The sequence below is a fragment of the Tiliqua scincoides genome, chromosome 1 (genome assembly GCF_035046505.1).
Source record: "Tiliqua scincoides isolate rTilSci1 chromosome 1, rTilSci1.hap2, whole genome shotgun sequence".
Taxonomy (NCBI): domain Eukaryota; kingdom Metazoa; phylum Chordata; class Lepidosauria; order Squamata; family Scincidae; genus Tiliqua; species Tiliqua scincoides.
Window position 1 is genome coordinate 105,651,031 of NC_089821.1, and position 26,264 is coordinate 105,677,294.

General features: G+C 42.0%; 1 protein-coding gene across 2 annotated transcripts in view; it reads right to left on the minus strand.

Moving 5' to 3' along the window:
* TLK1 (tousled like kinase 1) overlaps window positions 1-26,264 on the minus strand; it is a 95,282-nt gene that overhangs the window by 33,467 nt on the left and 35,551 nt on the right. For both annotated transcript variants that reach the window (XM_066612208.1, XM_066612209.1), the window contains exons 2-6: window positions 21,108-21,226; window positions 19,607-19,678; window positions 17,207-17,282; window positions 4,397-4,443; window positions 2,434-2,520 (exon numbers count right to left, since the gene is read on the minus strand). In XM_066612208.1, the coding sequence (XP_066468305.1) occupies window positions 2,434-2,520; window positions 4,397-4,443; window positions 17,207-17,282; window positions 19,607-19,678; window positions 21,108-21,221 (396 nt within the window). In that variant the 5' untranslated portion in view covers window positions 21,222-21,226. The remainder of the gene's footprint in view (window positions 1-2,433; window positions 2,521-4,396; window positions 4,444-17,206; window positions 17,283-19,606; window positions 19,679-21,107; window positions 21,227-26,264) is intronic.

Genomic DNA, 26,264 nt, shown 5'->3' on the forward strand with positions numbered 1-26,264 from the left:
GAAAGGTTGTAATGACAGGACAATATCTCAGAGACTAAAAGAACCAATGGATTTCTGTGTCACTCAGTCCTTTTTTGCACTGCAATTGCTTTTAAGCTGCTGTCTGCTTGTATTTTTCCCTAACAGCTTAAGAAATGCTCCAGTAAGTTCCTCAAATATTTCTGCTTTGTTGTCATACACATTAGTGGAACTAGATAATGACTATGGATTTCTACTGCTACTGCTAGTACTACTACTACAGAGACTTTCCACAAACTTGGTATTATGAAGGCATTCCAGGAACGCTTGCTTCATGAAGCAGCATTTGGATAGGGATACACAGCATTCTGCTCAAAATGATTCCTAAAAGTTACAGCTACTGGAAGTTAATGATACAATTATTTGGCACTTTATTATTCATATTTTTAAACCTCCCTTTCTCCAAAGGGTTCAGGGTGGTGTTCATGGTTCCTTCCTTCCCTGCTTTTGTTCAGACAACAACCCTGTGAGGTAGGGCTGAGAGACAGTGCCTGGCCCAAGATCACCTAGAAAGTTTAGTGACTGAATGGGAATTTAAATATGAAACTTTCAGGTTTAAGCCTATTACCAGAATCACCACGCCATTCAGTCTTTTTGCAAAAAAAGTACCACAAATATCTAAAGCTGGTAGAACAATTCCAATAATAAGGAGTTAACTATAGGACTACATCTGAAAATGGCTGAGAAAGGTACAACTCAATGCAAGAACTTATTCCATGAATGGAAATTTTATTTGCAGTGGGGAAGGGGCAATTTTTACCAATTCCTTCTGATACCTGTAGAGTCTCCCCAATTCTTTGGAACAGATTTTCAGGGATACAGAGGAACTGGTAATAAGTGATAATCTCCTTTGAGAATGGAATTTCTCCCATTTGCAGAATAAGGGCCAAAGCCTATCCAACTTTTCAGCTCCAGTGTAGACACAATGCAGCCCCATGGTAAGGAAGCACATGCTCCCACTCTTTGAGAAGGCCCCAGTGACTGCCCCCCACTACAGGATGCAGCGCACGCCCCACTGGCACAACTGCACCTGCACTGGAAAATTGGACAGGATTGGGCCCTAAGTTAATAGAATAAAAATCACTATTTACCCTTTTGCAAACTACATGTTTGAACAACTGCTACCGGCTTTACCTGTCACCCTTAGAGATATTCAAGGCTCCTTTCCTGACTATTCAACTTAAAAATAATTTTCTGACATTAAACAAAATTAAATTTAACAAAATTCTTTTCCTTATGAGAATATAAAACAAAAGAATGCAGACAATATTCTACCCAAGTGATTAGTAAAACTACTCCCACATTATCATGTTACACGAGATGAGGTACAGAGATCCTAGAACGTACTTAAAAAAAATTAAGTGTACAGATGGAGACTTGGAATCTGCAAGGAATCTTTTCTCTGACCCCCCTCCCCCCAATGCCAAAATTCACAGATAATCAAATCCATGATTAGACCCTTTAAGCCCTGTGAAGGTCTCCAGTGGCTTCCCTGAGCCTCAGAATGCCTTATATGGCATAAAATGTTACTTCCATTGTCCTTCGGGAAATCAGAAGTGGCGTTTTTCCACCTCCTGCAGAGGCAACCAGAGTCCAGCTTCAGTCACCTCCAGAGGGCTCAGGTGGGGTCAAGTCGGGCTCCACACAGGTCCAGGGACCCGTGTAGAGCCAAATCTGCAGATGCAGAATACACAGATATGGAGGCCCCACCTGTATTAAAAACAATTTACAGGCACACCCCCATATTCGCAGGGGTTCAGTTCTGGAAACCTTTGCAATTACGTAAACTGTGGATATTGACGAATGTCGCCCCCACTACCCTTGCCTCCAGAGTATTGTCTGAGCCCAGCAGAGGCCATGGACGTTGGTTTGTGGCCTCTGTTAGGTTCAGACTAAGCCTTAGAGGTAAAAAAAAAGTCACTTCTGGTTTCTCAGTGAAACTGGAAGTAACACTTTTAATGCCTTATAAGGCATTGGGAGGCCCAGGGAAGCCCTCCTTCCATGACCATGGCCTCTGTTGGGTTCAGTGGACCTTCTGGAGGCAAGGGGTATGGAGCTGCCCTCATCTCTGGAGGGGATGCATGCAGGAGGGCCCCATGAACCTGATTCACAGATAACTGAATCGGCAGATATGGGATCTGTGGATACAGGGGGCCCCCTGTACACTATACATCCAATTTATAGGCTATATTTCGTTTCCATTTCACGAACAAAGCGTGAACTGCTATTTTCTGTGTCAGTATATTTTCAGCAGTCTGCAGACTAAATGGTAGGACACTGAATTAACACCAACAAGACCTCCTATTCTGTAAAACAAAATAATCCAAAAAGCCACTGTTTTTGCAGAAACTGGTTTTTATGCAGAAGAATTTTTGACTTAAGATGTTGACATCCACTTCTGTAGATTAAACTTACGGAAGAAGGGGCGGAATGTGAATTTTGAGGAGAACGGATTGCCGGAGGCATGCCTCTTACTGGGCTGGAGCCATTTCCACCTTGGTACTAGAAAGAAGTGACCAAAGAAAATATTGCTTTATTTAAAAAAGCTTATTGAAAATACAGTATACATTTTAAATTATATAATTCAACTGTGATACCCTTTAGAGCAGTGGTTCCTGAACTGTGGGTTAGGACCACTGGTAGGTCATGACCTAATTTTTGATGGGCCCTGCAGCAGCTGAGCAGAGCCTCCAATGAAAACAGGTGATGGAAGGATCAGATAACTAATTGCCTCAAGCCCCAAGATTTTTCAAAAGTCAGATAGATGCTAATTGCCCTGCAGTTTGCAAGCATGTGTAAATAAAGGGCAATAAATGTTGGAGCATCTTTTTTCTGGTTATTATTATGTGTAAATAAAATTTTATTTCTTTAAGTCTTGTAAACCTAGATGGGTTCTGATATGTGTCATTTTAAAAAGTGAGTCCTGGTGTTTGGGAACCACTACTTTAGAGAAATTTGTGAGGTGAAACAGAAGAGACAATCTAGTTATGAATCTAGCTAATGAAGTTACTATACAACACTTTGACACAACCGGACTTACTGCTGAGTAGACATGCATAGGATTGTGCTGTAAGTTGCCAAACACAAAATGAGTCCAATGCGGTTTACTCCCAGGAACATGGCCATAGGATTGCTGCCTTATGACCCAGTTGTCAGAAGTCTACCCAAGGTTTTAACCTTCCTTCAGGCATGCCCTAACAGGATCTGAAGAGAAAACTTGTCCATCTCAAAATTCCTAGGGAATTTTGGTCAGGGTCTATATCATAACAGCTATCAGACTCTCAGTGAAGTTGCTGCAAGAGAATATCATCTAGACCACATTGTAAATTCAAGTTATAGTCTATGATTTATGCACACAGACCTAAAACTGAGGAAATCAAGAGCAGCATATTTCTCTATTAGCAACATCTTTGCCAACAACTGTCAATAGATAAAATGATAGCTGCACATTACAGAAGATGGTGTTATGTTTCCTGACATTTTCAGAAGCAGTTCTGCTCTAAAACTATACAAAGTTGAAACCATACATATCTGCTGCTATGATGATAAAAGACACAGCATATATTCCCCTATGAATCTCATTCTGTCGTGGCCAGCATAGTTGGACCACCAAGTTAATATTCTTTCAGCGGTACAATGGGCCCGCATCCATAATATCAGCACCTGCAGATTTGAGCATCCATGGATGCCAAGCCCATGGCTGAAAGACTTCAGAGGACTTTCAGGACTTGACAAAAAGTCAATTCTGGTCCATGCCAGCAACTTCCAGTCACATCTGGGACTTCTGAGGAGGACATGTGCAAACTCCAGAGGACTGGGCACAGCCCCCGGGTATGTTATTATGGCACCATGCCAGGCCCTCTGTATATTTCACCATTCACAAATTTTGGTTATCTGCAGGGGGTCCTGGAACAGAGGGCCTAATATACATTGCATTCAATTAGCACAGATTGGTATAAAACAAAAACAGACAAGCAACGATTTAGAAGGTGGGATAAAAGTATCCGTGACACCATCTTGAATCAAATGAACAATACTCAAACTTTTTATTTGCCGAGTTTGCAACAACTTCAGAAGACCTCATAGTGTCAAGCACGTTATTAAAACATATATAGATAAAGCTACATGGCAGAAGAAAAGAAGTTAACCATTAATTTTAAAGTCCTCAGTTCCTTAAGATCCTTGCCCTCTTTGGGCTGAATAAGACATTGAGCAAGGTAAGATATTCATCTACTGCAGTATGCAACATCTGCTAAAAAATTATGCTGTCAGTTTCAGTGTGACATTAGATGACCAAAAAGTCATCTATCAAATAAAACTACATTTAACTATGAACAAAGAAAAGCATAACTAGGATATATTAAAAACAAGAACTTACTTCAAAATAGTCACTAATTTTGTGACCACGTCCCCCAATGCTTTTCCCTGGAGTGAACACAAAAAAAAACATTTTTTTTGTTCTTTATATTAAAGAAGACATCACAAGAGACAAAGCAGACTTCACTATGCAGCATAAAAGATACGCAGTCTATCAAGTAATGTTTAAAATTTATCTTCTAAAATGGGATTTTTGTTTGGCAAGTACTTTATAAAATAAAATTTTCCTTAGATGATAATTCATATTTAAAAAAAAAATGGGGTCCAACTAACTACTCTAGATATATATCATGTACCTCATCTGGATAATCATGATTATGTCAAACAGAATGCAACAGAATTTAAGTCAGGTTCTACTGATTTCACTAGAACTGTGGTCCAGACTACATGTTCTAAATGTGTAGGATTACTTTTTGTGCATGTACGGTTTTTTCCAGCAACTATCAGCCCAATCCTTTCCCCGCTGACTCTAATGGGACTTACTTCTGAGGAGACACGCATAGGATTGGGCTGTATGAATGGTGAAAGGGGAAATCAGGATTGGCATTATGGTGTGCAGGAAGATACCTCAGGCACTGTTGCCTGTATCTTTCCCTTGCTGCTATTTAACTGGGTTTTTTTTGTGGTTTGATTTTTTGTTTTTTGAAACATACAGCCTGGCCTCAAGTTATGAGTAACTTTATAAATATGAACAAATGTGTAAAAAACCATGTTGCTGTGATGCAAGCAACATAAAAAGTTGTAAACAAGAGCCCAATTCATCATCAGCTCCTTGGTCAACTGTATTCTTACTAGCAATATTCTAGTTAATTCCCACAGTTCACACTATCTTGTCAGTCCCTACACATAATTAACAGAACCAATTTAATAATACTGGTATTATTTAGACACAATCTGCAGATAAATGAATCAGTGGATACAGGGAGCCCCCTGCAGTTCCCCATGGATACAGAGGCCCCCCATAGCTCATGCTTCTCATTATGTTCAATTCAAAGGAACAAATTTGCATGGGCAAAGGGATGAATGTGCAGATCTTCCTTTGTCACATAAGTAAAATTAAAGGAACTTCTGCATGCACACAAGTGTATGAGAAGAGTTGACCAACTAAAACTACTGGTTTACATCTATTGGTTTAATCCAGGGGTGCCCAAATCCTGGCCCTGGGGCCACTTGCGCCCCTCGAGTACTCCCAATGTGGCCCTCAGGTAGCCTCCAGTCGCCAATGAGCCTCTGGCCCTCTAGAGACTTGCTGGAGCCCACACTGGCCTGATGCAACTGCTCTCAGCATGAGGGCAACTGTTTGTCCATTCTTGTGAGCTGTGGGACGAAGTCTCCCTCCACTGCTTGCTGCTTCACATCTGTGATGCAGCAGTGGCAGCGAAGGAAAGGCCAGCCTTGCTTTGTGCAATGCCTTTTATAGACCTTGAGCTATTGCAAGACCTTCATTCATTCATATAAATTCATCTTTAATATATTCATTTATGTAAACTTATGTAAATTTAATCAAATTTTAAATGTAAATTAATTATTTTCTTCCCTGGCCCCCAACACAGTGTCAGAGAGACGATGTGGCCCTCCTGCCAAAGACTTTGGACACCCCTGGTTAATCTATTGGTTTACATTACACCAATGTTTCCCAAACTGTGGGCTGCAACCTGATTGCTGGTGGGTTGTGAAACTGATGAGCTGATAGGAGAATGTACTGAGCCCTATGGAAAGTGAAACTGAGTGGCATCTGTGTGTTTATTTGCAGGTAGGTAAATGTTTCTCTGTCCACTTTGAAGGGCTTCGAAAGGAATTCAACACCACCAGAATGGTGCCAAAGTGATGGATGCAGGTCCCCCCCCAAAACTCGAGAAGTCGTATCCCCCCCCCCCACCAAACTGACAAGGAAAAATGTATTGAGCCCAATGGAAAGCAAAACTGAGCCACATGTGTATGTTTTACCATGAGTAGGGAAACCTGCCTTGACACCTATTGAAGGCCAGGTTAAGGGGAATGCAAGACCACCAGAATAGTCCCAAGCCAATGAATGCAGAGTTTAACAAAAGAAGGCAGCCCCTACCCCACCCCCATAGTAAAAAAGCTGAAAACAGAGGCTTGAGCAGCTGGTAAGCTGAAACTTTTTTTTGGTCTTATAAACTAGGTGGATCCCGACAGAGTGTCATTTTAAAAAGTGAGTCCTAGTGCAAAAAGGTTTGGGAACCATTGCATTAACAACAACAACAACAACAGGTATTTATATACTGCCTTTCTTGGTCTTTATTCAAGACTTTATTCAAGGCGGTTTACATAGGCAGGCTTTATTAAATCCCTTATTAAATAGGGATTTTTACAATTTCAAAGAAGGTTCTTTCTTTCAAGAACGACTACATTCAAGATGTTTCATTCCGATCTGGCTTCACATTCTGGCCTCCATCCTCCCACGCTCAGAGCAGATGGAATTGCTCGGCTTCAGCTTGTCAGCTGCTCCAAGGTCGCACGGTGCCGGTGGCCTCGAACTGGCAACCTTGTGGATGTTATCTTCAGGCAGACGGAGGCTCTACCCTCCTGACCAGACATGAATGAAAAGACTGATGCTAAATAGTAAGAGTTGCAGAATCATAAAAAAGTCTGCAAACCTGTTGAATTTGATGACCTAAATATAGTGACCTGAATAAATTTAATTTTTTTCTATTACAGAATTTGAGGTACCTTGTGTAGTGCAATTTTAAATAAATATTACGGGGGGGGAGGGGTTCTATTCCCAGAACTCCAGCAGATATGAAAAACAGCAGGTATTAAAACTCACAGCTTTTGCTCTCCCAACCTCCGAACCCAACCCATGCGGCCTCTGGGCCCAACCACAGCTGTGCTCTAGTGGGGCTCGGAGATTAGGTGGGCCATTCAGCACTTACGGATTACTGGAGATCCACAGATGCTGAATCTGCGGATAACACAGACCCCCGTATAACTTTCAAGCAATTCTTACTTATAAGCTATTTTACACAGCAACACATCTCAACTCTCACAATGGGGGTATATCAAAGAATTGCCTGTTTTATGAAAAATAAAACCAGGTTGTCCTCAATTACTCTTTTAATAAACCAAGTGATAGTATCTCTTTCAACTAAAGAAAGGGGCTCTGAAAAACCCACTAAGCCCAATTTGATAAAGGTTTCTATTTTTTCATTTATTTTGCTATGTAAACGGCTTTTGAACACATTTTTTATGAATAGGTCTACTAGCACCAGTCCTTTAAACACAAACACTGCCTTAATATGGACTATTTTCAAGCAAAAGTTATTTGTCAGCATCTAAGCCCAATATAAGTTTATTATGCAATTATTTTATAGTATCACTGTAGTCACACATAGTAGAAATTAGCCACCTTCCTCCTTACCTGGAGGGTTGAGTGCACATCCAAGAATAGCACACTCAGACAAGTCGTAACTAAATCTCATGTCCAGTGCTCAATAAAGGTCATGGTCACACACACCATGTTACTGTCCCTGAAATCTGAGCAGAACATCCCCAGACTCATGAAACCATTTTAGTGGGGTGTGCTTTCAAGAAAGCTGCTAGCTCCTAAAAAGGAGCCAATCTGTTAAGATAGTTCTGGTAAACCAAAGTAGAAACTGGGTTCAAACATTTTGCCCTTGCACCGAGCCTCTGAAAGGAAATGAACTAGGGCAGTGTTTCTCAAACTGAGGGCTGGGATCCACTAGGTGGGTCATGAGCTAATTTCAGGTGGGTCCCCATTCATTTCAAGGTGTATTTTATTTTTAATATAAAAATAAATGGTATGTGACTGCATTTGGGAAAATGTTACAGTTCTGTACTTTTAAAAGGCTATTATGTACGAGGGTCACCCAGAAAGTAATGCACCACATTTTTTTTTCTCAGCCTACAGTAATGGTACGAATGCGAAACTTTAGATGTACAGTGGTACCTCGCATAACGAATGCCCCGCGCAGCGAAAAACTCGCAGAACGAAAGCTTTTTGCGAAGTTTGGTAACTCGCACAATGAATTTTTATGACCTATGCTTCGCAAAACGAATTTTTTTTTTTGTTTTGCTTTGGTTTGTCTTAAGGGGGGGATCTTCATGTCAGTTTATGATCCTGTTCACCCTAGTAAGGGGAGCATCTTCATGTCAGTTTATGATCCCGTCCACCCTAGTAAGGGGAGGATCTTCATGTCAGTTTATGTAAGTAAGTCCCATTGTGGTTGCTCCCAGGAAAGTGTGCACAGGATTACAGCCTTCAAACTCCCCACTCAGCATCCCCCCCATGGCTCATTCACCCTCTCACTGCCCCATTTCCTTCACGTTTCCCCCCCATGATCACGGCAAAAGCAAGCAATTGAGTGCAGCTGCTCTGTCCTCCCCAGCTTAGAGCACAATCCTGTGCGTGTCTCCTCAGAAGTAAGTCCCATTGTGCTTGCTCCCAGGAAAGTGTGCACAGGATTACAGCCTTCAAGCTCCCGACTCAGCATCCCCCCCCCCCGTTTTTGAAATCCTCTGTACAGTATGTATGCCTTTAAAGAGCACTTAATAAACACTTTGTAAACCAAATTTGACTTTGTTCTGACTTTTCTTGCCCATAGGAACACATTAATTAAATTTCAATGCATTCCTATGGGAAAACGTGCTTCGCAAAACGAAAAACTCGCATAATGAAAGGACTCGCGGAATGGATTAATTTCGTTATGCGAGTCACCACTGTACATTATTTGAATTTTCAGGAGCGCGCACACAAATTTTTGGTTTCTTCAGACAGATAGCGTAGCTGCAGCAGTGTTTCGAAATGGCGTCTGTAAGTGATGTATGTTACAAGCAGCGTGTCGTCATTGAATTTCTCACTGCGGAGAAAGAAACTGTTGGGAACATTCACAAACGTTTGTGTACAGTTTATGGAGAATCTGCAGTCGACAGAAGTACGGTTAGTCGCTGGGCACAGAGGGTGAGGCCATTAGAAGGCGGTACGGCAGAGCTCCAAGATTTGCAGCGTTCAGGGCGGCCATCCACGGCTGTCACACCTGACAAGACGCAGCTTGCTGATGTGCTCATTCGCGAGGACCGATGCATAACGACTAGGCAGTTGGCGCTGAAGCTGTCAATCAGCAAAGGAAGTGTGGATGCAATCATCCGTCCTCTTGATTACTCAAAAGTGTGTGCACGATGGGTTCCGCGCTGTCTTACGGTGGACCACAAATCTCTCAGAAAAAACATTTCTTCTGAGTTGCTGAAACGTTTTGAAGATGAGGGGGAAGCATTCTTGTCCAGGAATGTGACAGGGGATGAAACCTGGGTTCAGCATTTTGAGCCCGAAACAAAACGACAGTCGATGGAATGGCGTCATCCTCAATCTCCACAGAAGAAAAAATTCAAAGCAACTGCTTCCGCCGGTAAGGTCATGATCACTGTGTTTTGGGACTGTGAGGGCGTCATACTCATTGATGTGATGCCAAGAGGCAGCACCATTAATTCTGAAGCTTATGTGAAGACATTAACCAAACTCAAGAAGCGCTTCCAGCGACTTCAGCGCCATAACAACCCAGGTGAATGTTTGATTCAACATGATAATGCTCGGCCTCACACAAGTTTGAGGACTTTGGAACACATCACTAAACAGGGTTGGACTGTGTTACCCCATCCACCCTACAGCCCTGACCTAGCTCCCTCAGACTTCCACTTGTTTGGGCCATTAAAGGATGCCATTCGCGGAAGACATTTTGAGGATGACGGTGATTCGCACAGTGCAGAAATGGCTTCGTGACCAGAACAAGGAGTGGTACCAACAGGGCATACATGCCCTTGTGTCTCGCTGGAGGAAGGCCATAGAACTGGATGGAGATTACATGGAAAAATAGGGAGTGTAGAAGAAACATCATTCTTTCTTGTGTGTAAGTTTCATTGTGTTCAATAAATAATTGTTGAAGAAAAAAAATGTGGTGCATTACTTTCTGGGCGACCCTCGTATATCAGCAGTTTTCAACTGGTGTGCTGCGAGGCTGCCTCAGGTGTGCCACAGGATCAGAGGAGGCAGGCAGCAGCTGCGTGCCCACGTGCAGGAGAAGTGGCTGCTTTGAGCCTCCCGCAGCAGGCAGCACAAGCAAAGGAGCAGCCAGGGAAGGGGCTGGTTGCGGCTGCTTTGCATCCCATGCAGCAGCTGAAGAGTCTGCTTGGAGCTTGCTCCTGCTACTAAGCATGACATATGTTGCAATCTGATCCTCACTTTCCTGGGAGTAAGCACCGTTGGCTACTATGGGGCTTACTTCTGGGTAGACATGCATAGGGTTGGGCACAAAGGAGGTTGTTGCCTGCCTGCATGCTGATTGGCCAACAAGAGAAGCCTGGAGGAGCCAGGAGGTGGGAGCTGCGGAGTGAGTGAGAAGAGGGAGCCAGAAGCAGGCAAGCAGGTACATAGCAAGCAAGTCTGCTGAGGCCCCCAACATAAGGTTTCAGGGTCCCTGAAAGTCCCTTTTCCTTGCCAGTTTGCCTGCAACTCCCCAATGCGACCCTCCCTGAACTTTGGGGCTTTTAGAGGAAGGGCGCTGGGCCACAATCCTATCCACACCTTCCTGGGAGTAAGCCCCATTGACTGCTTACTTCTGAGCAGGCAGGCATAGGCTTGGGCTCTGGGGGTGCTATCCCATCCACACTTTGCTGGGAGTAAGCCCCATTGACTATAATGGGGCTCTCTTCTGAGCAGGCATGCATAGGATTGGGCTCTGGGGATGCTATCCCATCCACACTTTCCTGGGAGTAAGTTCCATTGACTATAATGGGGCTTACTTCTGAGCAGGCATGCATAGGATTGGGCTTTTGGTTGCACTCTTTTTTTCTCAAATACACAAGCAGACAATTGGCACTTCTCTCTCCTCTTTTCCCACACCCCACCCCCTTCCCCAGGAGTATTCCCCCCCAAAATCTCACAATCACAGTTAGCAAATCTTACTGCCCCTCCCCTCACTTGTCAGCACCTTCCAAAGATACAGAATCACTGCCTCACATAAGAACATAAGAACAGCCCCACTGGATAGGCCCATCTAGTCCAGCTTCCTGTATCTCACAGCGGCCCACCAAATGCCCCAGGGAGCACACCAGATAACAAGAGACCTCATCCTGGTGCCCTCCCTTGCATCTGGCCTTCTGACATAACCAATTTCTAAAATCAGGAGGTTGCGCATACACATCATGGCTTGTACCCCATAATGGATTTTTCCTCCAGAAACTTGTCCAATCCCCTTTTAAAGGCGTCCAGGCTAGACGCCATCACCACATCCTGTGGCAAGGAGTTCCACAGACCGAACACATGCTGAGTAAAGAAATATTTTCTTTTGTCTGTCCTGACTCTTCCAACACTCAATTTTAGTGGATGTCCCCTGGTTCTGGTGTTATGTGAGAGTGTAAAGAACATCTCCCTATCCACTCTGTCCATCCCCTGCATAATTTTGTATGTCTCAATCATGTCCCCCCTCAGGCATCTCTTTTCTAGGCTGAAGAGGCCCAAACGCCTTAGCCTTTCCTCATAAGGAAGGTGCCCTAGCCCCGTAATCATCTTAGTCGCTCTCTTTTGCACCTTTTCCATTTCCACTGAACCTTTTCCATTTCCACATTCTCTGTCTCTCTCCCCCAGCCCCAGTTTAATCTTGCACTTGTTTCAATCATCTCTCCTCAGTGCCCCTCACCCACATTCTCCACTATGCGATCAACCTGCCCTGTCTTTGCCAACACTTTCTGGCACTTTTGATAAGAATTTGAACATAGAATTTTTCCTCCTTTTCAGAAACCACATATACTTCCCTCTCCGTGCTTCTTGTCAATTTTTTTTGTCATGTAATGATTTAATTGTATTAATTTTATTAATTCAAGATTAACTGTAATGTAGTAATTTAATGTAAGTAAAAAAACTAGTAGTATGCCTTGACAATTTTAGTGCCTTGTCAGTGTGCCTCGAGCTGAACAAGGTTGAAAATTGCTGATGTATATGCTTTTAACAATGCTAATGGGTCTTGCTCCCAGGAAAGTGTGGATAGGGTTGTAGCCTATGGGATGTTTGGGGATTATTACCTTTTTAAAAAAACAGATCAGCAACTGCTTGGGAGGGTTAGGAGAGTTCTTCTTTATTTTAAATATTTTTTAAACTTATACTTATTGTAAACTTTTAATTTACTTACTCAATTTGATTTTGTCCTATGGAGGGTATTAAAAATTTCTCTGCTTGATGATGCCCCTTCCGGACGGGACATCACTTCCAGTTTAATGACATTACTTCCGAAGGGTCTCAACAGATTATCATTCTAAAAAGTGGGTCCTAATGCTAAAATGTTTGAGAACCACTATACTAGGGAATCCCCAAGGAGGATTGAACAGATTTATCAAGGAAAAGTCCACTGCAGGTTACAAATGATGAGTGTATGCAATCTCTGAATGCCAGATACAAGGAAGAGGCAACAGGATACAGGTAACGTTGTCTTATATGCTCCCAGAGGCATCTGGTGGGCTATTGTGAGATACAGAAAGGTGGACTAGATGGGCCCTTGGCCAGATCTAGCAGGGCTCATCTTATGTTCTTAAATAAGTCTGCCCAGAATTCTGCATTTATAAAGAAGAAAAGGACATAACATTGAATTTTACGATGCTTTTTCTCTCTCTGAAGCCAAGTTTTGAAAGACCACAGGCAGTATCAAGTTTTGATTCATAGATAGGGATGTTCTGAAATTGAAATTTTCCACAGAGTTTGTTTTTTCCCCAAGGAAGAAAAGTGAAGAAAGTGGTGCTATGTGTTTTTATTCCAAGGGCACATTTTTATAAATTATAATTGTTTTAAAAGTATACTAGCAAAGAGGCACCTTTTAAAGTAGTGCCCTCTTACATTTAGCATGGGGAGAGCAATGGTCCCTCTTCAGCCCAGCATGGCATTTTCTCTAGTGGTTGCTGCTAATATATATATATATATATATGGGAACTACTTATTAATTTCTATGTAAACTGTTTTGTGAACCACTCTGTTGAAAAGTGGTATATAAATAATAAATATTAATTATTAATATTCTAGGTGGGTGGTATAGTGTCAGCAATTGCAGCCAGTTATTACCTATGCAACTCCCCCTCCAATTCAGCCCAACCAACCTATAGTGATCAATATGTAGAGGTGTTAGAAAACGGTTTTATATTTTCACATATTTTGGTTTAAAAAAGCACACACGCACACAAACACAGGCAAATGAGAAGTGTACAAAGCCATGTTATGTGTTTTTATTTTGTTATCACTGAGAAAAATACCTGTATTGATTGGGAATGGTGAGACACCTCAAGCGAAAAGACAATGTCTGGTCTGAACACTACTTTAGATTACATGTGATCGAGGAAACAACGTTACAGGAATGTTGGAGGAATCAACAGTACTGCAGCAGGACTGAGGACAACTACCAGAGCAGTAAAGCTCCCTGTTCTTTATCACCTACCTAGACATTTTTACAATGGATGAAAGTGTCCGCAACATGATTCTCTCAAATATAGGAGGACAACTGTTGTGCCCATTGGTGAAGGAAATTTTGCCCCACAGCACCAACATTTTTTAAACACACCCATCACATGGTGAGGCAGAGTTAGTTAACCAACTATCTGTATATCAATAACTATCAACACAAATGTAAGGAACGAATATGAAAATTGGGGTAAAAGTTCAAATTTTTCTGGAGGGACAGAAAACAAGGAAAGTGTTTCCTATAATGCTGCTTCAATGGTGGCTGAAAAAGTACCAAGAGATTGAGCCCTCAACTGTTGTTCTGCCTCCCTCCCCAAGAAGTGGCAGAACAAAGCTCTGGAAGCTTCCACAGTCAGCTTTGCAGGCACAAAACTCCACTACATGTAACTGCAGAGACCAGAAAGAATCAACATTTTGGTTGCTCACCTGAAAATCACATAGCAGTAAAAAGTAATCAATTCCTACACATACTTTCTGAAAGAAAACTCCAGGAGTTATGCCTGTGCAAAAATGTGCAAGCATCTACAAACACAGAGCCATAATAAATACAAGCTAAATTCAGCTTTTTCAAGAGAACATCTATGTTGTTTCCAGCGATGAACAAGTCCAGTGCGGCTTAACTCAAGTTGAGCCACGAGTCTCCACCCCCTGCAACTTGACTCAAAAATGAGTCTGAACCGGCAGACTTTCCAAGTCACCCAGTACATTTTGGCAACTTGAAATTACTTGAGTCATGAGTCTTGCCCCTTAATAAGCCAGCTGCAGCTCCAAAGAAAAAAACAGCTGTTTCTGGGGTGTGTGCTGTTCTCTTTAAACACCCCCCCCCGCTGTCCCTGCCTATCCCACCTGTAAACAAAAGCCATACTGTGAAGGCTGCAGTGCAGAACACACCGATTGGTTCCTTGCTTTCGTACGATCCCACCTCAGCCATGACAAAACCCACCCCCCTTCACATCACAGGCTGGACAAAAACACATTGGAATTGAAAATGCTTTCTTCTCCTAATGTCTTGTTTTCTTCTTGTACCTTAACTTTAGCTGTCTAATGCAATCTCTAAAGCAGGGGTTTGCAGACTTTCTAGCACGAGGGCCACTTTGTATATCTAACACAGTGTCAAGGGCCAGAAAATAAATAAATTAATAAATACATGGAGAACCAATTATTGAATATAATAAGTGGATGGGAGTACAAGGAGGAGGGGAGCAGAGGGCAAAACTGACTTGCACAGGAAGGGGGAGGAATTGATTTGGAAAAGGGATCAGAGGAGCAGAGAGCAAAACTCATTTGCACAGGAAGAGGGGGAATTGAGTCTGAAAAGGTATCAAGCAACCTACGATGCAAATCACAAACTTTTTTTGTCTCAGTTTCTGCTCCATTTTAAATTTAACGAACTTTATATTTATATTCCAGGTTTCCCAGCATCACGGTATACCTCATTCAGCCAACAGAGGTGTGGAATATACTGCAATGTAATGGAATAATTTCTTTCCATTAGATTGCATTATATTCAGCACTTCTAATGGCTGAATGAGGACCATATCCAGAAGTGCATCTTTTGATTTATTTTTAGACCTGAGAAGCTGGGGAACCTTGGAGGCTGGATAAAATCCTCTCAAGGTCTGGATTTGGCCCCGGGTCAGAATTTGGAGACCCCTGCTCTAAAAGAAAGAATTGATGATGATGATGAACAGATGCAAGGAACCCACAAGCTGTGTGGTTGGCTGCTAAGGAAAATATTTTTTTTGAAACAGTGTGCACTGGTGTACATCTGATTAAAGCAACCTAACTCCTGAGTAGAATAAAGCACCCCCAAAAAAGGAAGGTACAGGTTGGATTCACATGTAGTAGTGATATGCAGTATGTATATCCCAACACGCCCCTGCTCTGCCTGCAAAATGAAAAACTAAGGAATGTTGCCTGGGCGCTGTGCTGGGAACGCACGAGAGACAAAGTGTGCAGAGAAACCAATTATTGCCGCACAAGAGTGAGCGATCAATGAATGAGCATAAGAGGCGTGGGTGCCTCCTTTTATTGCTCCAGGAACTCCCAACTTCCCCTCACCTTTTCCTACCCCCCCCCCAGCTTGCAAACCCAATTGTCCCGATGGCCAAAAAAGGCTCTTCCTGTCCCCGAGACACAAAATCAGGATACATCCTCCATCCAATGGATAGCCCAGGGACAAGAAGTAGAATCTTCCTCCCTCGTGTTCTGGACACGTGCAGCACCTTTTGCAAGTTGTTACTTTTCTAAGGGACTTTTTGCAACCCCACCCAAACAAAAAAAATTAATCGTTTCCCTCCACCCTCAATATAACATGCCCTGCTGCTGGGGCGCAGATGAATGTCCAGCTTCTGGATCAGTGTACAAGGTCTTTCAGGCGACACAGAAGTAGCACAACCACATCAGCGGTGCTAGCAGCATCCCAAGCCATGCCTGAGTGACTCGAGTCGCCCAAAACCATGGTAACTCCCAAGTCAGCAGCCCCAGACTCGAGTGCTTGCCCGAGTGTTTGACACACATGACTCAAGTCCTGAGTCAGCAAAAAACACATGATTTTGCAACTCGGACCTGAGTCACTTGACTCAAGATACCATCCCAGTTGTTTCCTTATTCAGCCCAACTAAAAAAGCTAAATGTCTGTCAAAGTATTGTTGACAACAGACAAGGATAAGTCAGTGTTCTTCAACTTGTGAATCATGACCCCAGTGGGGTTGTGAAGCCCCATTTGGGGGGCTGTGGCAACCTTTCAAAACCTGTGCAAGCTTGAATCCAATCCAATAATGGTACTGCTTTATCAAAACCAAGTTCTTGATATAATCTTGCACAGCCTCTTTTTGCTGTCTTGCCTCCCAACTCCTAAGACCAGCCCTGCTCAGGCTGCTACCTCGCAGGGTTGTTGTAAAGACACAAACATCAGGGTGAAATGGGCAGAGCATGGGTGGGCGGATTAGGTCCTGAGAAGGGGTGAGATCAGCAGTGAGTTCCCAGTCTCATGCTTGCTTGCTTTCTATTGGGGTCATAGCAAGAAAAAGGTTGAAAACCACTGGTGTTAAGTTGTAACCACCCACAGATGTACATAATATTGTTGCAACTTTACTGAATTTGAAAGCTGAAACTTTACTGAATGATTTACATTCAGATTTACTGCGCTCTCTTTGCAGCATCTCGGCATGGATGATTCCATGCCAGAGAGTCACCTACAGAGCAAGCTGCTGGCTGCGGGCGCTCTACTCACCACCCCAATGCGGAGTCCCTCCAGTCAAATTGCCCTAAGGCCAGCCTTGCTGTACTTCATGTCTCATTGGTATTTTATGACACAAAATCTTCCAATTTTACCTTGGCTGCTTTCACTCTGGTTTTCTGCTTTCCTTTTTCTTCCCCTAGAAGGTTCCAATTGTTTTTTCTCAGGCGTCTACAAAAAGTAAATCAGGCCTTTCAATGCAGAAGAACAAGAAGCAGCAACAGTACTGTACGTATAAACATTCAGAGGATAGTTTGGCTTAGGTCTAAGACAACTCCTAAATATGCACACACGTGCTCTTTACAACAGTGCAACACTCTTACCTGCATTAAGGGGTAATATAAGGCATTGAACTACCAAATTTTTACATTTTCAAAAGTACTGACATGTTTATAACATTAGAAAAATAACTCTCTCTAAATACAGTCAAAGCATTACCCCCACTAACATTTATAAATTACAATGTTTTGTTTAGATCAAATTACATGCATCCCCCCATATCCATGGGGGATGCATTCCAGGCCCCCCTGCGCTTATAGGAAAGTGTTGATACAGCAGAATCCTATTTCCACGCTCCTGTGCCTTCCCCTGTGCCCATTACCTTTATGTTGTTTCCAGCTGTGCCAAGAATTGTGTATCTTGCTTTACCCAGATGCTATAACCAGAAAGCTTACAGCAAGGACAAGCAGGAAGCCTGCATGCTAGAGTAGACAACTCAGTGAATGTTAACAGGAAACCAGGAGCTGCCTCCTGTTAATGTTCCCTAAATCATCCCCTTTATCTGCAGGCTACCTGCCTGCTTGTCCTCGGTATAAGCTTTCTGCTTATAGCATCTGGGTAAAGTAAGTTGACAATTCTTCCTGCAACTGTAAACAATATAAACAAGGGGAATGGGTATGGGGAACTGCAGATAAGCGGATTTGCAGATACCAGGTGGTGCCTGTAATGCCAAGTTGCTTCTGCTTATACAAGGGGTTTTCCCCACCATTAACCAGGTTTGGAAGGCATTTCCCATGTATCTCAAAACTCACACACAAACACATAAAAACACTCTCCTAAAGCTTAGGGAACCTTCCAGAGGAGATTTTCAGAGATAGGGAAAAATCAGCAATTCCAAATACACTTGAAAGTGCCCACTCATCAAGCGACACCAGATTCAGATCAATATTTGAAACAATCTCTCATTTTGGATCTCAGGCAGCTTAAGTGTTTCTGAAAATTAAAAGTGCATTTACACTTCAACAATATATTAAGTTACTAAGATATATTAAGTTACACTCCAAACTATCAAAGTATCTACATAAAGCAAACCTATAATAGCCAAATTATATACTGTCTTGTTGCAGGTAGAAAAGCTGAAGCAAAAACACTACAGAAAAAAAGTCAAAACACAAAATGTACTAGAGTGGCAAGGGTACGACCAGTGGTACTTGAAGTGGTATCTGGTGGTACTTGCAGGACCTCTGGACAACTGCCACCCAGCAGTGAGACCAGGAACGTGAAACAACAAACAGAGGTAGGAGGCTTGGCTTGGTAGGCAGAGCTCCAAATCCGTGCTCAGAAAAGTCCTCCAAACCACCCTGAGCCTCTTAGTGGTGTTTGCTGCATTGCACCTGGTCTCCCAACCCAGAAGTAACTGGTGATGACATCATCGCCAGTTACTTCTGGTGGTACTTCGAATAGGTGAACCATGTGAAGTGGTACAGCAGAGAACAAACATTGAGAACACTGTAGTAGACACTTGTCAATCATAAAATGTCGGCATACAGAAATAGTATTTTCATTCCTCAGAACAAAACTGCAATTTCTGAATTCTTTCCACTTTACAGCCACAATCCAGTAAGGTGATCTAAAACATTGACATTTCTCATTTTGAAATGCTACTGAAGACACCCAAGACCTGCCCAAGCTAAAGAGAATATCTTATATGCTAAATCTAACCAACATTCTAGTGACTTATATTTGAGACATTTAACACCAGACAATGACAAGCGTTAGAGGTCTCTGGCATTCTCTCCTTCCTTCCCCCTCCTTCGCATGCCACAATCTCTAAACTTTCCTTTAGGTTCACAGCAAATTATACTTTGCTATGCCGCAAACCATGACTTCTGCAAACTAAAATTCGCCCTCAAACCAAGTTCCAACCACAATAAAATAAGACCTATTGAAAAGCCTTGTGTACATGCCTGTCTTTTGATAAAGAATTCTGCTGACCACAATGATAAAATCACCAGGGATTGTCCATACCTCAGTGGCAGAGCACATGCTTTGCACACAAAAAGTCTCAGGTTCAATCTTTGGCATCTCCAGGAAGGACTGGGAAAGGCCCCATGTGAAATCTTAGAGAGCTGCTGCCACCAGCCAGGGGATCCAAAACTCAGCTAGAGTGGACAAGAGCTCCAACAGTAGTTTCATACCTTCATACCTTCTTAATAAGCCTAAAATGCACATGCTTACCACTCATATTTCCAATTCTAAATATTAACAGTTCATACCTCTGATTCTTTGTCACTTAGAGATCCCAAGCTTCCAAAACTGTGATTAGAACTCTCATTATTTGTTGAGGCCTGTTAAATAATAAGAGTATTATGCAATTCAAGGTTTTTGAAAACAGTTAACTATATAGGGCTAACAACATGTTACTAGTACAGTGTTTCTCAAACTGTGGGTCGGGACCCACTAGGTGGGTCCCCATTCATTTCAATATTTTGTTATTAATATATTAGACTTGATGGTATGTGACTGCATTTGGGGAAATGTTACAGTCCTGTACTTTTAACAAGCTACTCTGTTTACTCTCTTAACCATGATAGTCAATGGGACTTACTTCTGGGTAAGTGTGGGTAGGATTGCAGCCTAGAACAGTTAAAAATTGACCTGATGATGATGTCTCTTCTGGTCATGACATCACTTCCGGTGGGTCCTGACAGACTCTCATTCTAAAAAGTGGGTCCCGGTGCTAAATGTGTGAGAACCACTGTACTAGTAAATATATTTCAAAACAGAAGTGACCTACACATGTTCTGAACTCAATTTAAGCAGAACCAGATGTTCTAGCATACCGGATAAAACAGTTTCAAGGGACTGGATGTAGAGACCAAACCATCAGGAGGACAGTGAATTTCAGCATTTTCAACAGTACACTGTGATAATGGGAAGTTGAATACACACCCGGTGCATCATGCTTCCCATGCAATCTTGGGTTCCTCAGAGAAGGCTGAGGCAAGAGAGCAAGGGGGTGAACACCTTAACTGTCTTCTGCCAGATAGGCAGACATTTTTAAAATAAACAAAGGTTTTACTGGAGAAAAAAGGACTGAACATAAAACACAAAAAAATTAAGGTTGTGGTCTGAGACAGTGCAATGGAAATCAAATATCACTTCTAACTACACAGCCTCCAGACCAAGACATGGATTCCCACAAGCACTGAGTTTCCTCCATTTTGGAAAGATGGTTCATCTCAAGGAACAAACACTGCTGTTTTCCAAGAAGAGTGCACAATCTCCCAACTAACCTATCCTTTTATGAGGTACTGGGGACTTAGGTTTCTATTATTTCATTGGATAGGTTCAGAGGTGGGGAAACCTAGGCCATCCCCCAGGCCTTCCCCTATCCATGATCAGGTGGGGGATGTAATCAGTGGGCAGGTGCAACCAGAACCCAGCAGGGTGCCATTGGGACATTCTTTGCATATTGTTTGGAAGGTTACAGGTGCTAGCTATTACATTGTTTTGCTGCATTTTTCCTATTGAGCAATCTAAAGGTGTTACCAGGACTTCCTGATTAGAGGGGTAAAGATCTCATAATGGTGGCTGAACCCAGGAACCTCTAAGACAGACCAGTTCCATTTTCAACACAGACCATGGTTTTAACACAAGGTGACTGTTCCCTTTCACCACCTAGTTGCTTCAGACATTTTGCTGAATCACTTATTTTGGAGGCAGATTATCACTTTTTGAGAATATACACATTTATATGGCATATAAGCAACTTACCTTTGCGCCAACACTACAACTCCCTGTACTTCCAGTGCTGCCACTCACAACTCCTGTGAATCTAGCCTCTAACAATTCCTGCCTTCTTGGATCCAGGCTATGAAGCTCATCCATTGCACCTACAAAACAGAACATATAAATTGTACACAGTGTCACACTGCTACAAGCAATCTATTTTTCTCCTATTTTTTTTAACAAAATTCAATAGAAGAAATCACCTTTATTCTTATAGCATTATAATGCAGAATTGCCATTTGTTGCAAATTGCAACTTTCCTGAGATCACGTTTGTCTTCTAGAAAAATATAGCTAAGGAGACTTCACACACTGTCCATTCTACGTATAAACAACTACTAACTAGAACAGAAGTTAGCAGGCAATAAATAAACCATTTAACTACTTCCAAGATGGAAATGTCTGCTCAGCACTTGGATCGTAATACTTGATGGAGCCCTCCTCTGCCAGTGGAAGCTCCTTTCACAAATGGGAGAGCTATGTTCAGAAGAGGGGCCCTTGTATGAACAAAGAGCTCTGTTCACAGATGGAACATATAACAGAGCATCACTCTGTTAGACAACATACTGTCCAACAACATACAGTATTAACATTTTATATCATCTGACAGAGATGGAATCTAATGTCAATACAATAAACTAGTAAAGTGCAGGGCTGTATGCTTGGAGCATGCAATTCAACTTAACAAACCCGTCTATTTTCAAATGTTATAGTCCCAGAGAGGATATGTTACATATGTTTTGAATGTGTCTGCAAAATGAACTTGCTAAATTAATCAGTTACAAGTTAAAGAACATAAGAAAAGCCCTGCTGATCAAGCCAAAGATAGTTTCCACTGGTTTTGCCTCTGGGAGAGAAAGGCATACTTCACTCTCACCACTGCAATTAGTGTTCAAAGGAAAACTGCACCAAATGTGGTAACAGCACATAGAGTCATGACTTGTAGTTACCGATAGACCTCTCCTTCATGACTTTGTCCAATCTCCTTTTAAAGCCATCCAAATTAGCAGCTGTCACCACATCTTGTGGTTATGAATTCCACAGAGTAATTATCTGCTCTATGAAAAAGTGCCTGCATTTGACTGGCCTAAATCTAGCACCCATCAGTTCCAATGAATGATCCTGCTTTAGGTATTGAGAGACAGGAATCCCCCCATCCACATTTTCAAATTCTTTGTTTAAAAAAGGAAGTTTTTTCTACTTCTTCCTTTTGCTTTGTAAGAGGAAGCAGACAGTGCAAGACTAGAGTTGTAGTTGCTAGAGGAACGCTATATGAGGTCAAAGTGAGAATGCTAACAGGAAGCAGAGTCTGGTGTTCCCACTGTCTGCTTCCTTTGCTGTTCACTTCCTGTTAGCATTCTCACCATCGCCTCCTATAGTGTTCCTCTAGCACAGGGGTATCCAAACTTTTTGGCAAGAGGGCCACATCATCTCTGTGACACTGTCGAGGACCAGGAAAAAAAAGAATGAAATTTCATTTCAAATTTGAATAAGTTTATATAAATGAATATATTAGAGATGGAACTTATATGAATGAATGAAGGTCTTGTCATAGCTCAAGGCCTATAAAAGGCCTTGCACAAAGCAAGGCCAGCCTTTCCTTTTCTGCTGATGCTGCATTGCAGATGTGAAACAGCAAGCAGTGGAGGGAATCCTCATCCCACAAGTCACATGAGAGGTTGAACAGTTCGCTGTCACACTGAGAGCAGTTGCACCACGCCAGCGCAGTTTCCAGCAAGTCTCCAGAGAGGCTCACTGGAGACTGGTGACTCCCTGAGGACTGGATTGGGAGTCCTTGAGGGCCGCATGTGGCCTCAGGGCCGGGGTTTGCGCACCCCTGCTCTAACAACTATGAGTCTAGAGTCTCACTGTCACACACACACACACACACACACACACTTCAGTACCTTTATTGGCATATTAAAAGTTTACAGAGAATAAATAACATAACAGCTTTGGGGATGTTAACTTCAAACTTTGGCCTTAAGAGACTACCGCTAAATATTCCGCCACCAGATTGGTAATAGGAGGGGAATAATCACTGAGAAGAATTGGGAAAGGATCAGCAAGGGAAACAGGAAGAAAGAAAAGAATCAAGTAAGTGGGACCTGAGGTTGTGATGAGTAGTGCACCGAAGAAGGATATGATCCAGAGTATCTGGTTCAACTGAACAAAATAGACATAATCTATTTGGACGAGCAGTTTTAGAGAATCTCCCTTGATGTAATGCCGATGGAAAGATACTCAGTCTCGCCAGCATAAAGGCCCGTCTTTTACTAGGGTTGGTAAGTTGGGTAAAATAGTTCGCAGGACAGCCCAGAGAAGGAGACAAACCAAGAAAGAGAGGCGAGCAGGTCGGATTTAAGCTAGACAGTAAAGTTGCGTATTCTTGCTCCCAAAGTTTAAGTTTAATAAGATGATGCGCTTTTTGAAGATCCAAATCAGCTAAGAGTTCAGGAGAAGGATCTAAAGAAGATAGCTTGGCATCGATGAATTTAAACCAGTTGGATGAAAAAGAGTCTTTTAATAGATCTAAGACAATAGAATTCGAATGGATATTAAGATGGAGTTTAAGCCAAAACTTAAAAGTGGAAGTCCAAGCTACAGTAGTGGGGAGATGAATACCCAATTCCAAAATCATAGTGGACAGCCTAATTAAATTTGGAACTCCAAGAATTCTTCTCAAAAATTTAGCAATTGCTTTGTCTATCTCCTGATTAGCTGCTTCAATCCAAACAGCTACTCCATAAAGTAATTGAGAAAAAAACTTGAATTTGGAGAGCATGAATGGCAGCAGGGATGTACTGGTTGCCCTTATAAAAATGGAATTGGGCAATCGCGTTTTGGGATAGCAGAGCAGAAGAGATAGCAGATCTACAATGGTATAGCCAAGAATGTCAATAATGAAAAGTGATCCCTAAGTATCTGAAGGATTTAACTTGTTGGAATATTAAGTTATCAATCCTCCAGGGGGACGGAGCCCAGGATTTAGAAAAAACTAAGATCTTTGTTTTTTCAGAATTGATCGACAATAGATTAAGAAGACAATATTCTTGGAAAGAGATCAGCAGTCTACGAAGACTAGCTTGGTAATAGAAAGTAACATAGCATCATCTGCATATAAAAGGAGCGGAATAGGGGTACCATTTAGAGAGGGAGCAGAAATTCCTGAAAGTCTCACTGTCTGCTTTCTATTACAAAGCAAAAGAAAAAAAATCTTCCTTTTGTAAAGCATCTGCAAACCAAGAGAGGTGAGAGGCGGGGGGGGGGTAGATTTGAATAGGGTTTGCTGCTGTCTGCTGTTTCAGGTATCCCTGGTAGCAGCAGGAACCCATCTATCACGGATTGAAGACACCTGTGGGGCAGTGGTTCCCAAACTGTGCACCCAAGGGTGCCATGGCAAACTCACAGAAGTGCCACGGGATGTTCCCAGTGGCCTCTTCTGGCTCTCCGAGACACCGTCATCTTGTACTGCATGAAATCTCATAAGAATCGCTCAAGAACATGCACATGACAGCACCCAGGTGAAAGCTAAGAACTTGCTCTCTTTAACGATGAAAGAACAAATGGTTTTTTAAGTTGACTGAAATTTGTAAGCAATATCTTCCTAAAGTGTCAGAAGCCAAAGTAGTAAATGAAATACATTTCCAGGGACCAGCATCCCTTAGCGCCCGCCCTCACTATGACCAATTATGCAAATCTGTCTGATGTGCATAAATTATACTTATGTGCATAACTTATACTCTACTTATGAACATCTTAGGTTTCAGGAGTCTACTGAGAAGTCCAACATAACTATTATCAGTAGCAAACATGATGCAATGTTCTTGGGGGAAAAAACACCAATGTCATCAGCAACCAAGCAACAGAATCACAGCAACTACAATGGCTGCAGGAACACTCACGAGTGGCTGAGAACACCATCTATTGAACAGCAGTTCAACATGCGACTATCAATCCAAACAAGCAATGGACATGGAGCCAGGCATTCATATCTTTGATAACTCTTAACTTGAATTTTGTAAGACAGGAAGGTTCTGTACTAATCAAAAAATTCATCTTTTCTTAGCATACACTTAGTAGTGCCTGAGCACTGACTGTTAAGTCACTAATTATTACTCATAAAATAGTGACACACTTGCTACAAATAAAAGTCAATTATATTTAGTATGTCAATTTAAGTCATGAATTTCCCTTAACTTCATTTGTCCAGATGACAGAGTACTGTTTATCAGCATCTTACATGAGGGTTACATTCAGAGGTTGGTGCATAAAGCCAAAACTGTATACAGCTGAAACTCCTTTAAATACAACAAATATGTACAGTCTCTTTAAGAACAAAAAGCACAGTATGAGACATGTGGGAACTGAGAAGACCAAAGGAACAGTAGCTTCATTTTCTCATTTCAGGTTCACTCTGGGTCATAAACAGAATGGCACTTGCACTATTTAAACTGTTCTTCTTTATCTGGGGAGGGGAGGGGTGAGAGGGTCCAGCGTAAATACTTGAATTCATACAAGTGAATAAGATGTGAGTTGACTTTACTTGTAGTCAGTATAATCACCAATTCCTTAGGATTCAGTCAGGATCACTTGCTTTGTGAACTGTTTGTCCTACCAATAAAACTATTGCTATAATCAGTGTTGTATTCTTCTACCACCACACCATAACAATGAGTACTAGCATTCCACTGCTGTTAGCTATTTGCACACTCTCTCTTCTGACTTACCCAAAGGTTGATTACTACACAAGAGGGATAAGTATTCTTACTTCAAGAAATGGCAGCACAAGATGTCCAAAGATGTGCACGATTTGGTCTTTAGATACATTTAGGATCAAATTATTTTCCTTGATAAAATTGTATCCTTGTCTATGACAGTAGTTTGCTACTTCACATATCTCAGGGTCAAACAATGTAAACTAAATATCCTACTAATTAAAAAAATACTGCTGGTGTCAAGATTAAAATCTACACTAAATTACTCACTCTTATATTTCAGTAACTGCTTAAGAAAAATGTCCATTTTTACTACACAAATGCAAATTGTAGAAATGCATCATATTGTGCTCCCTGTGTACTGTTTACTATATACTAACTGGAAACTGAGAATTAGTCTGTTCCAGTATACATTCCAATTCTGT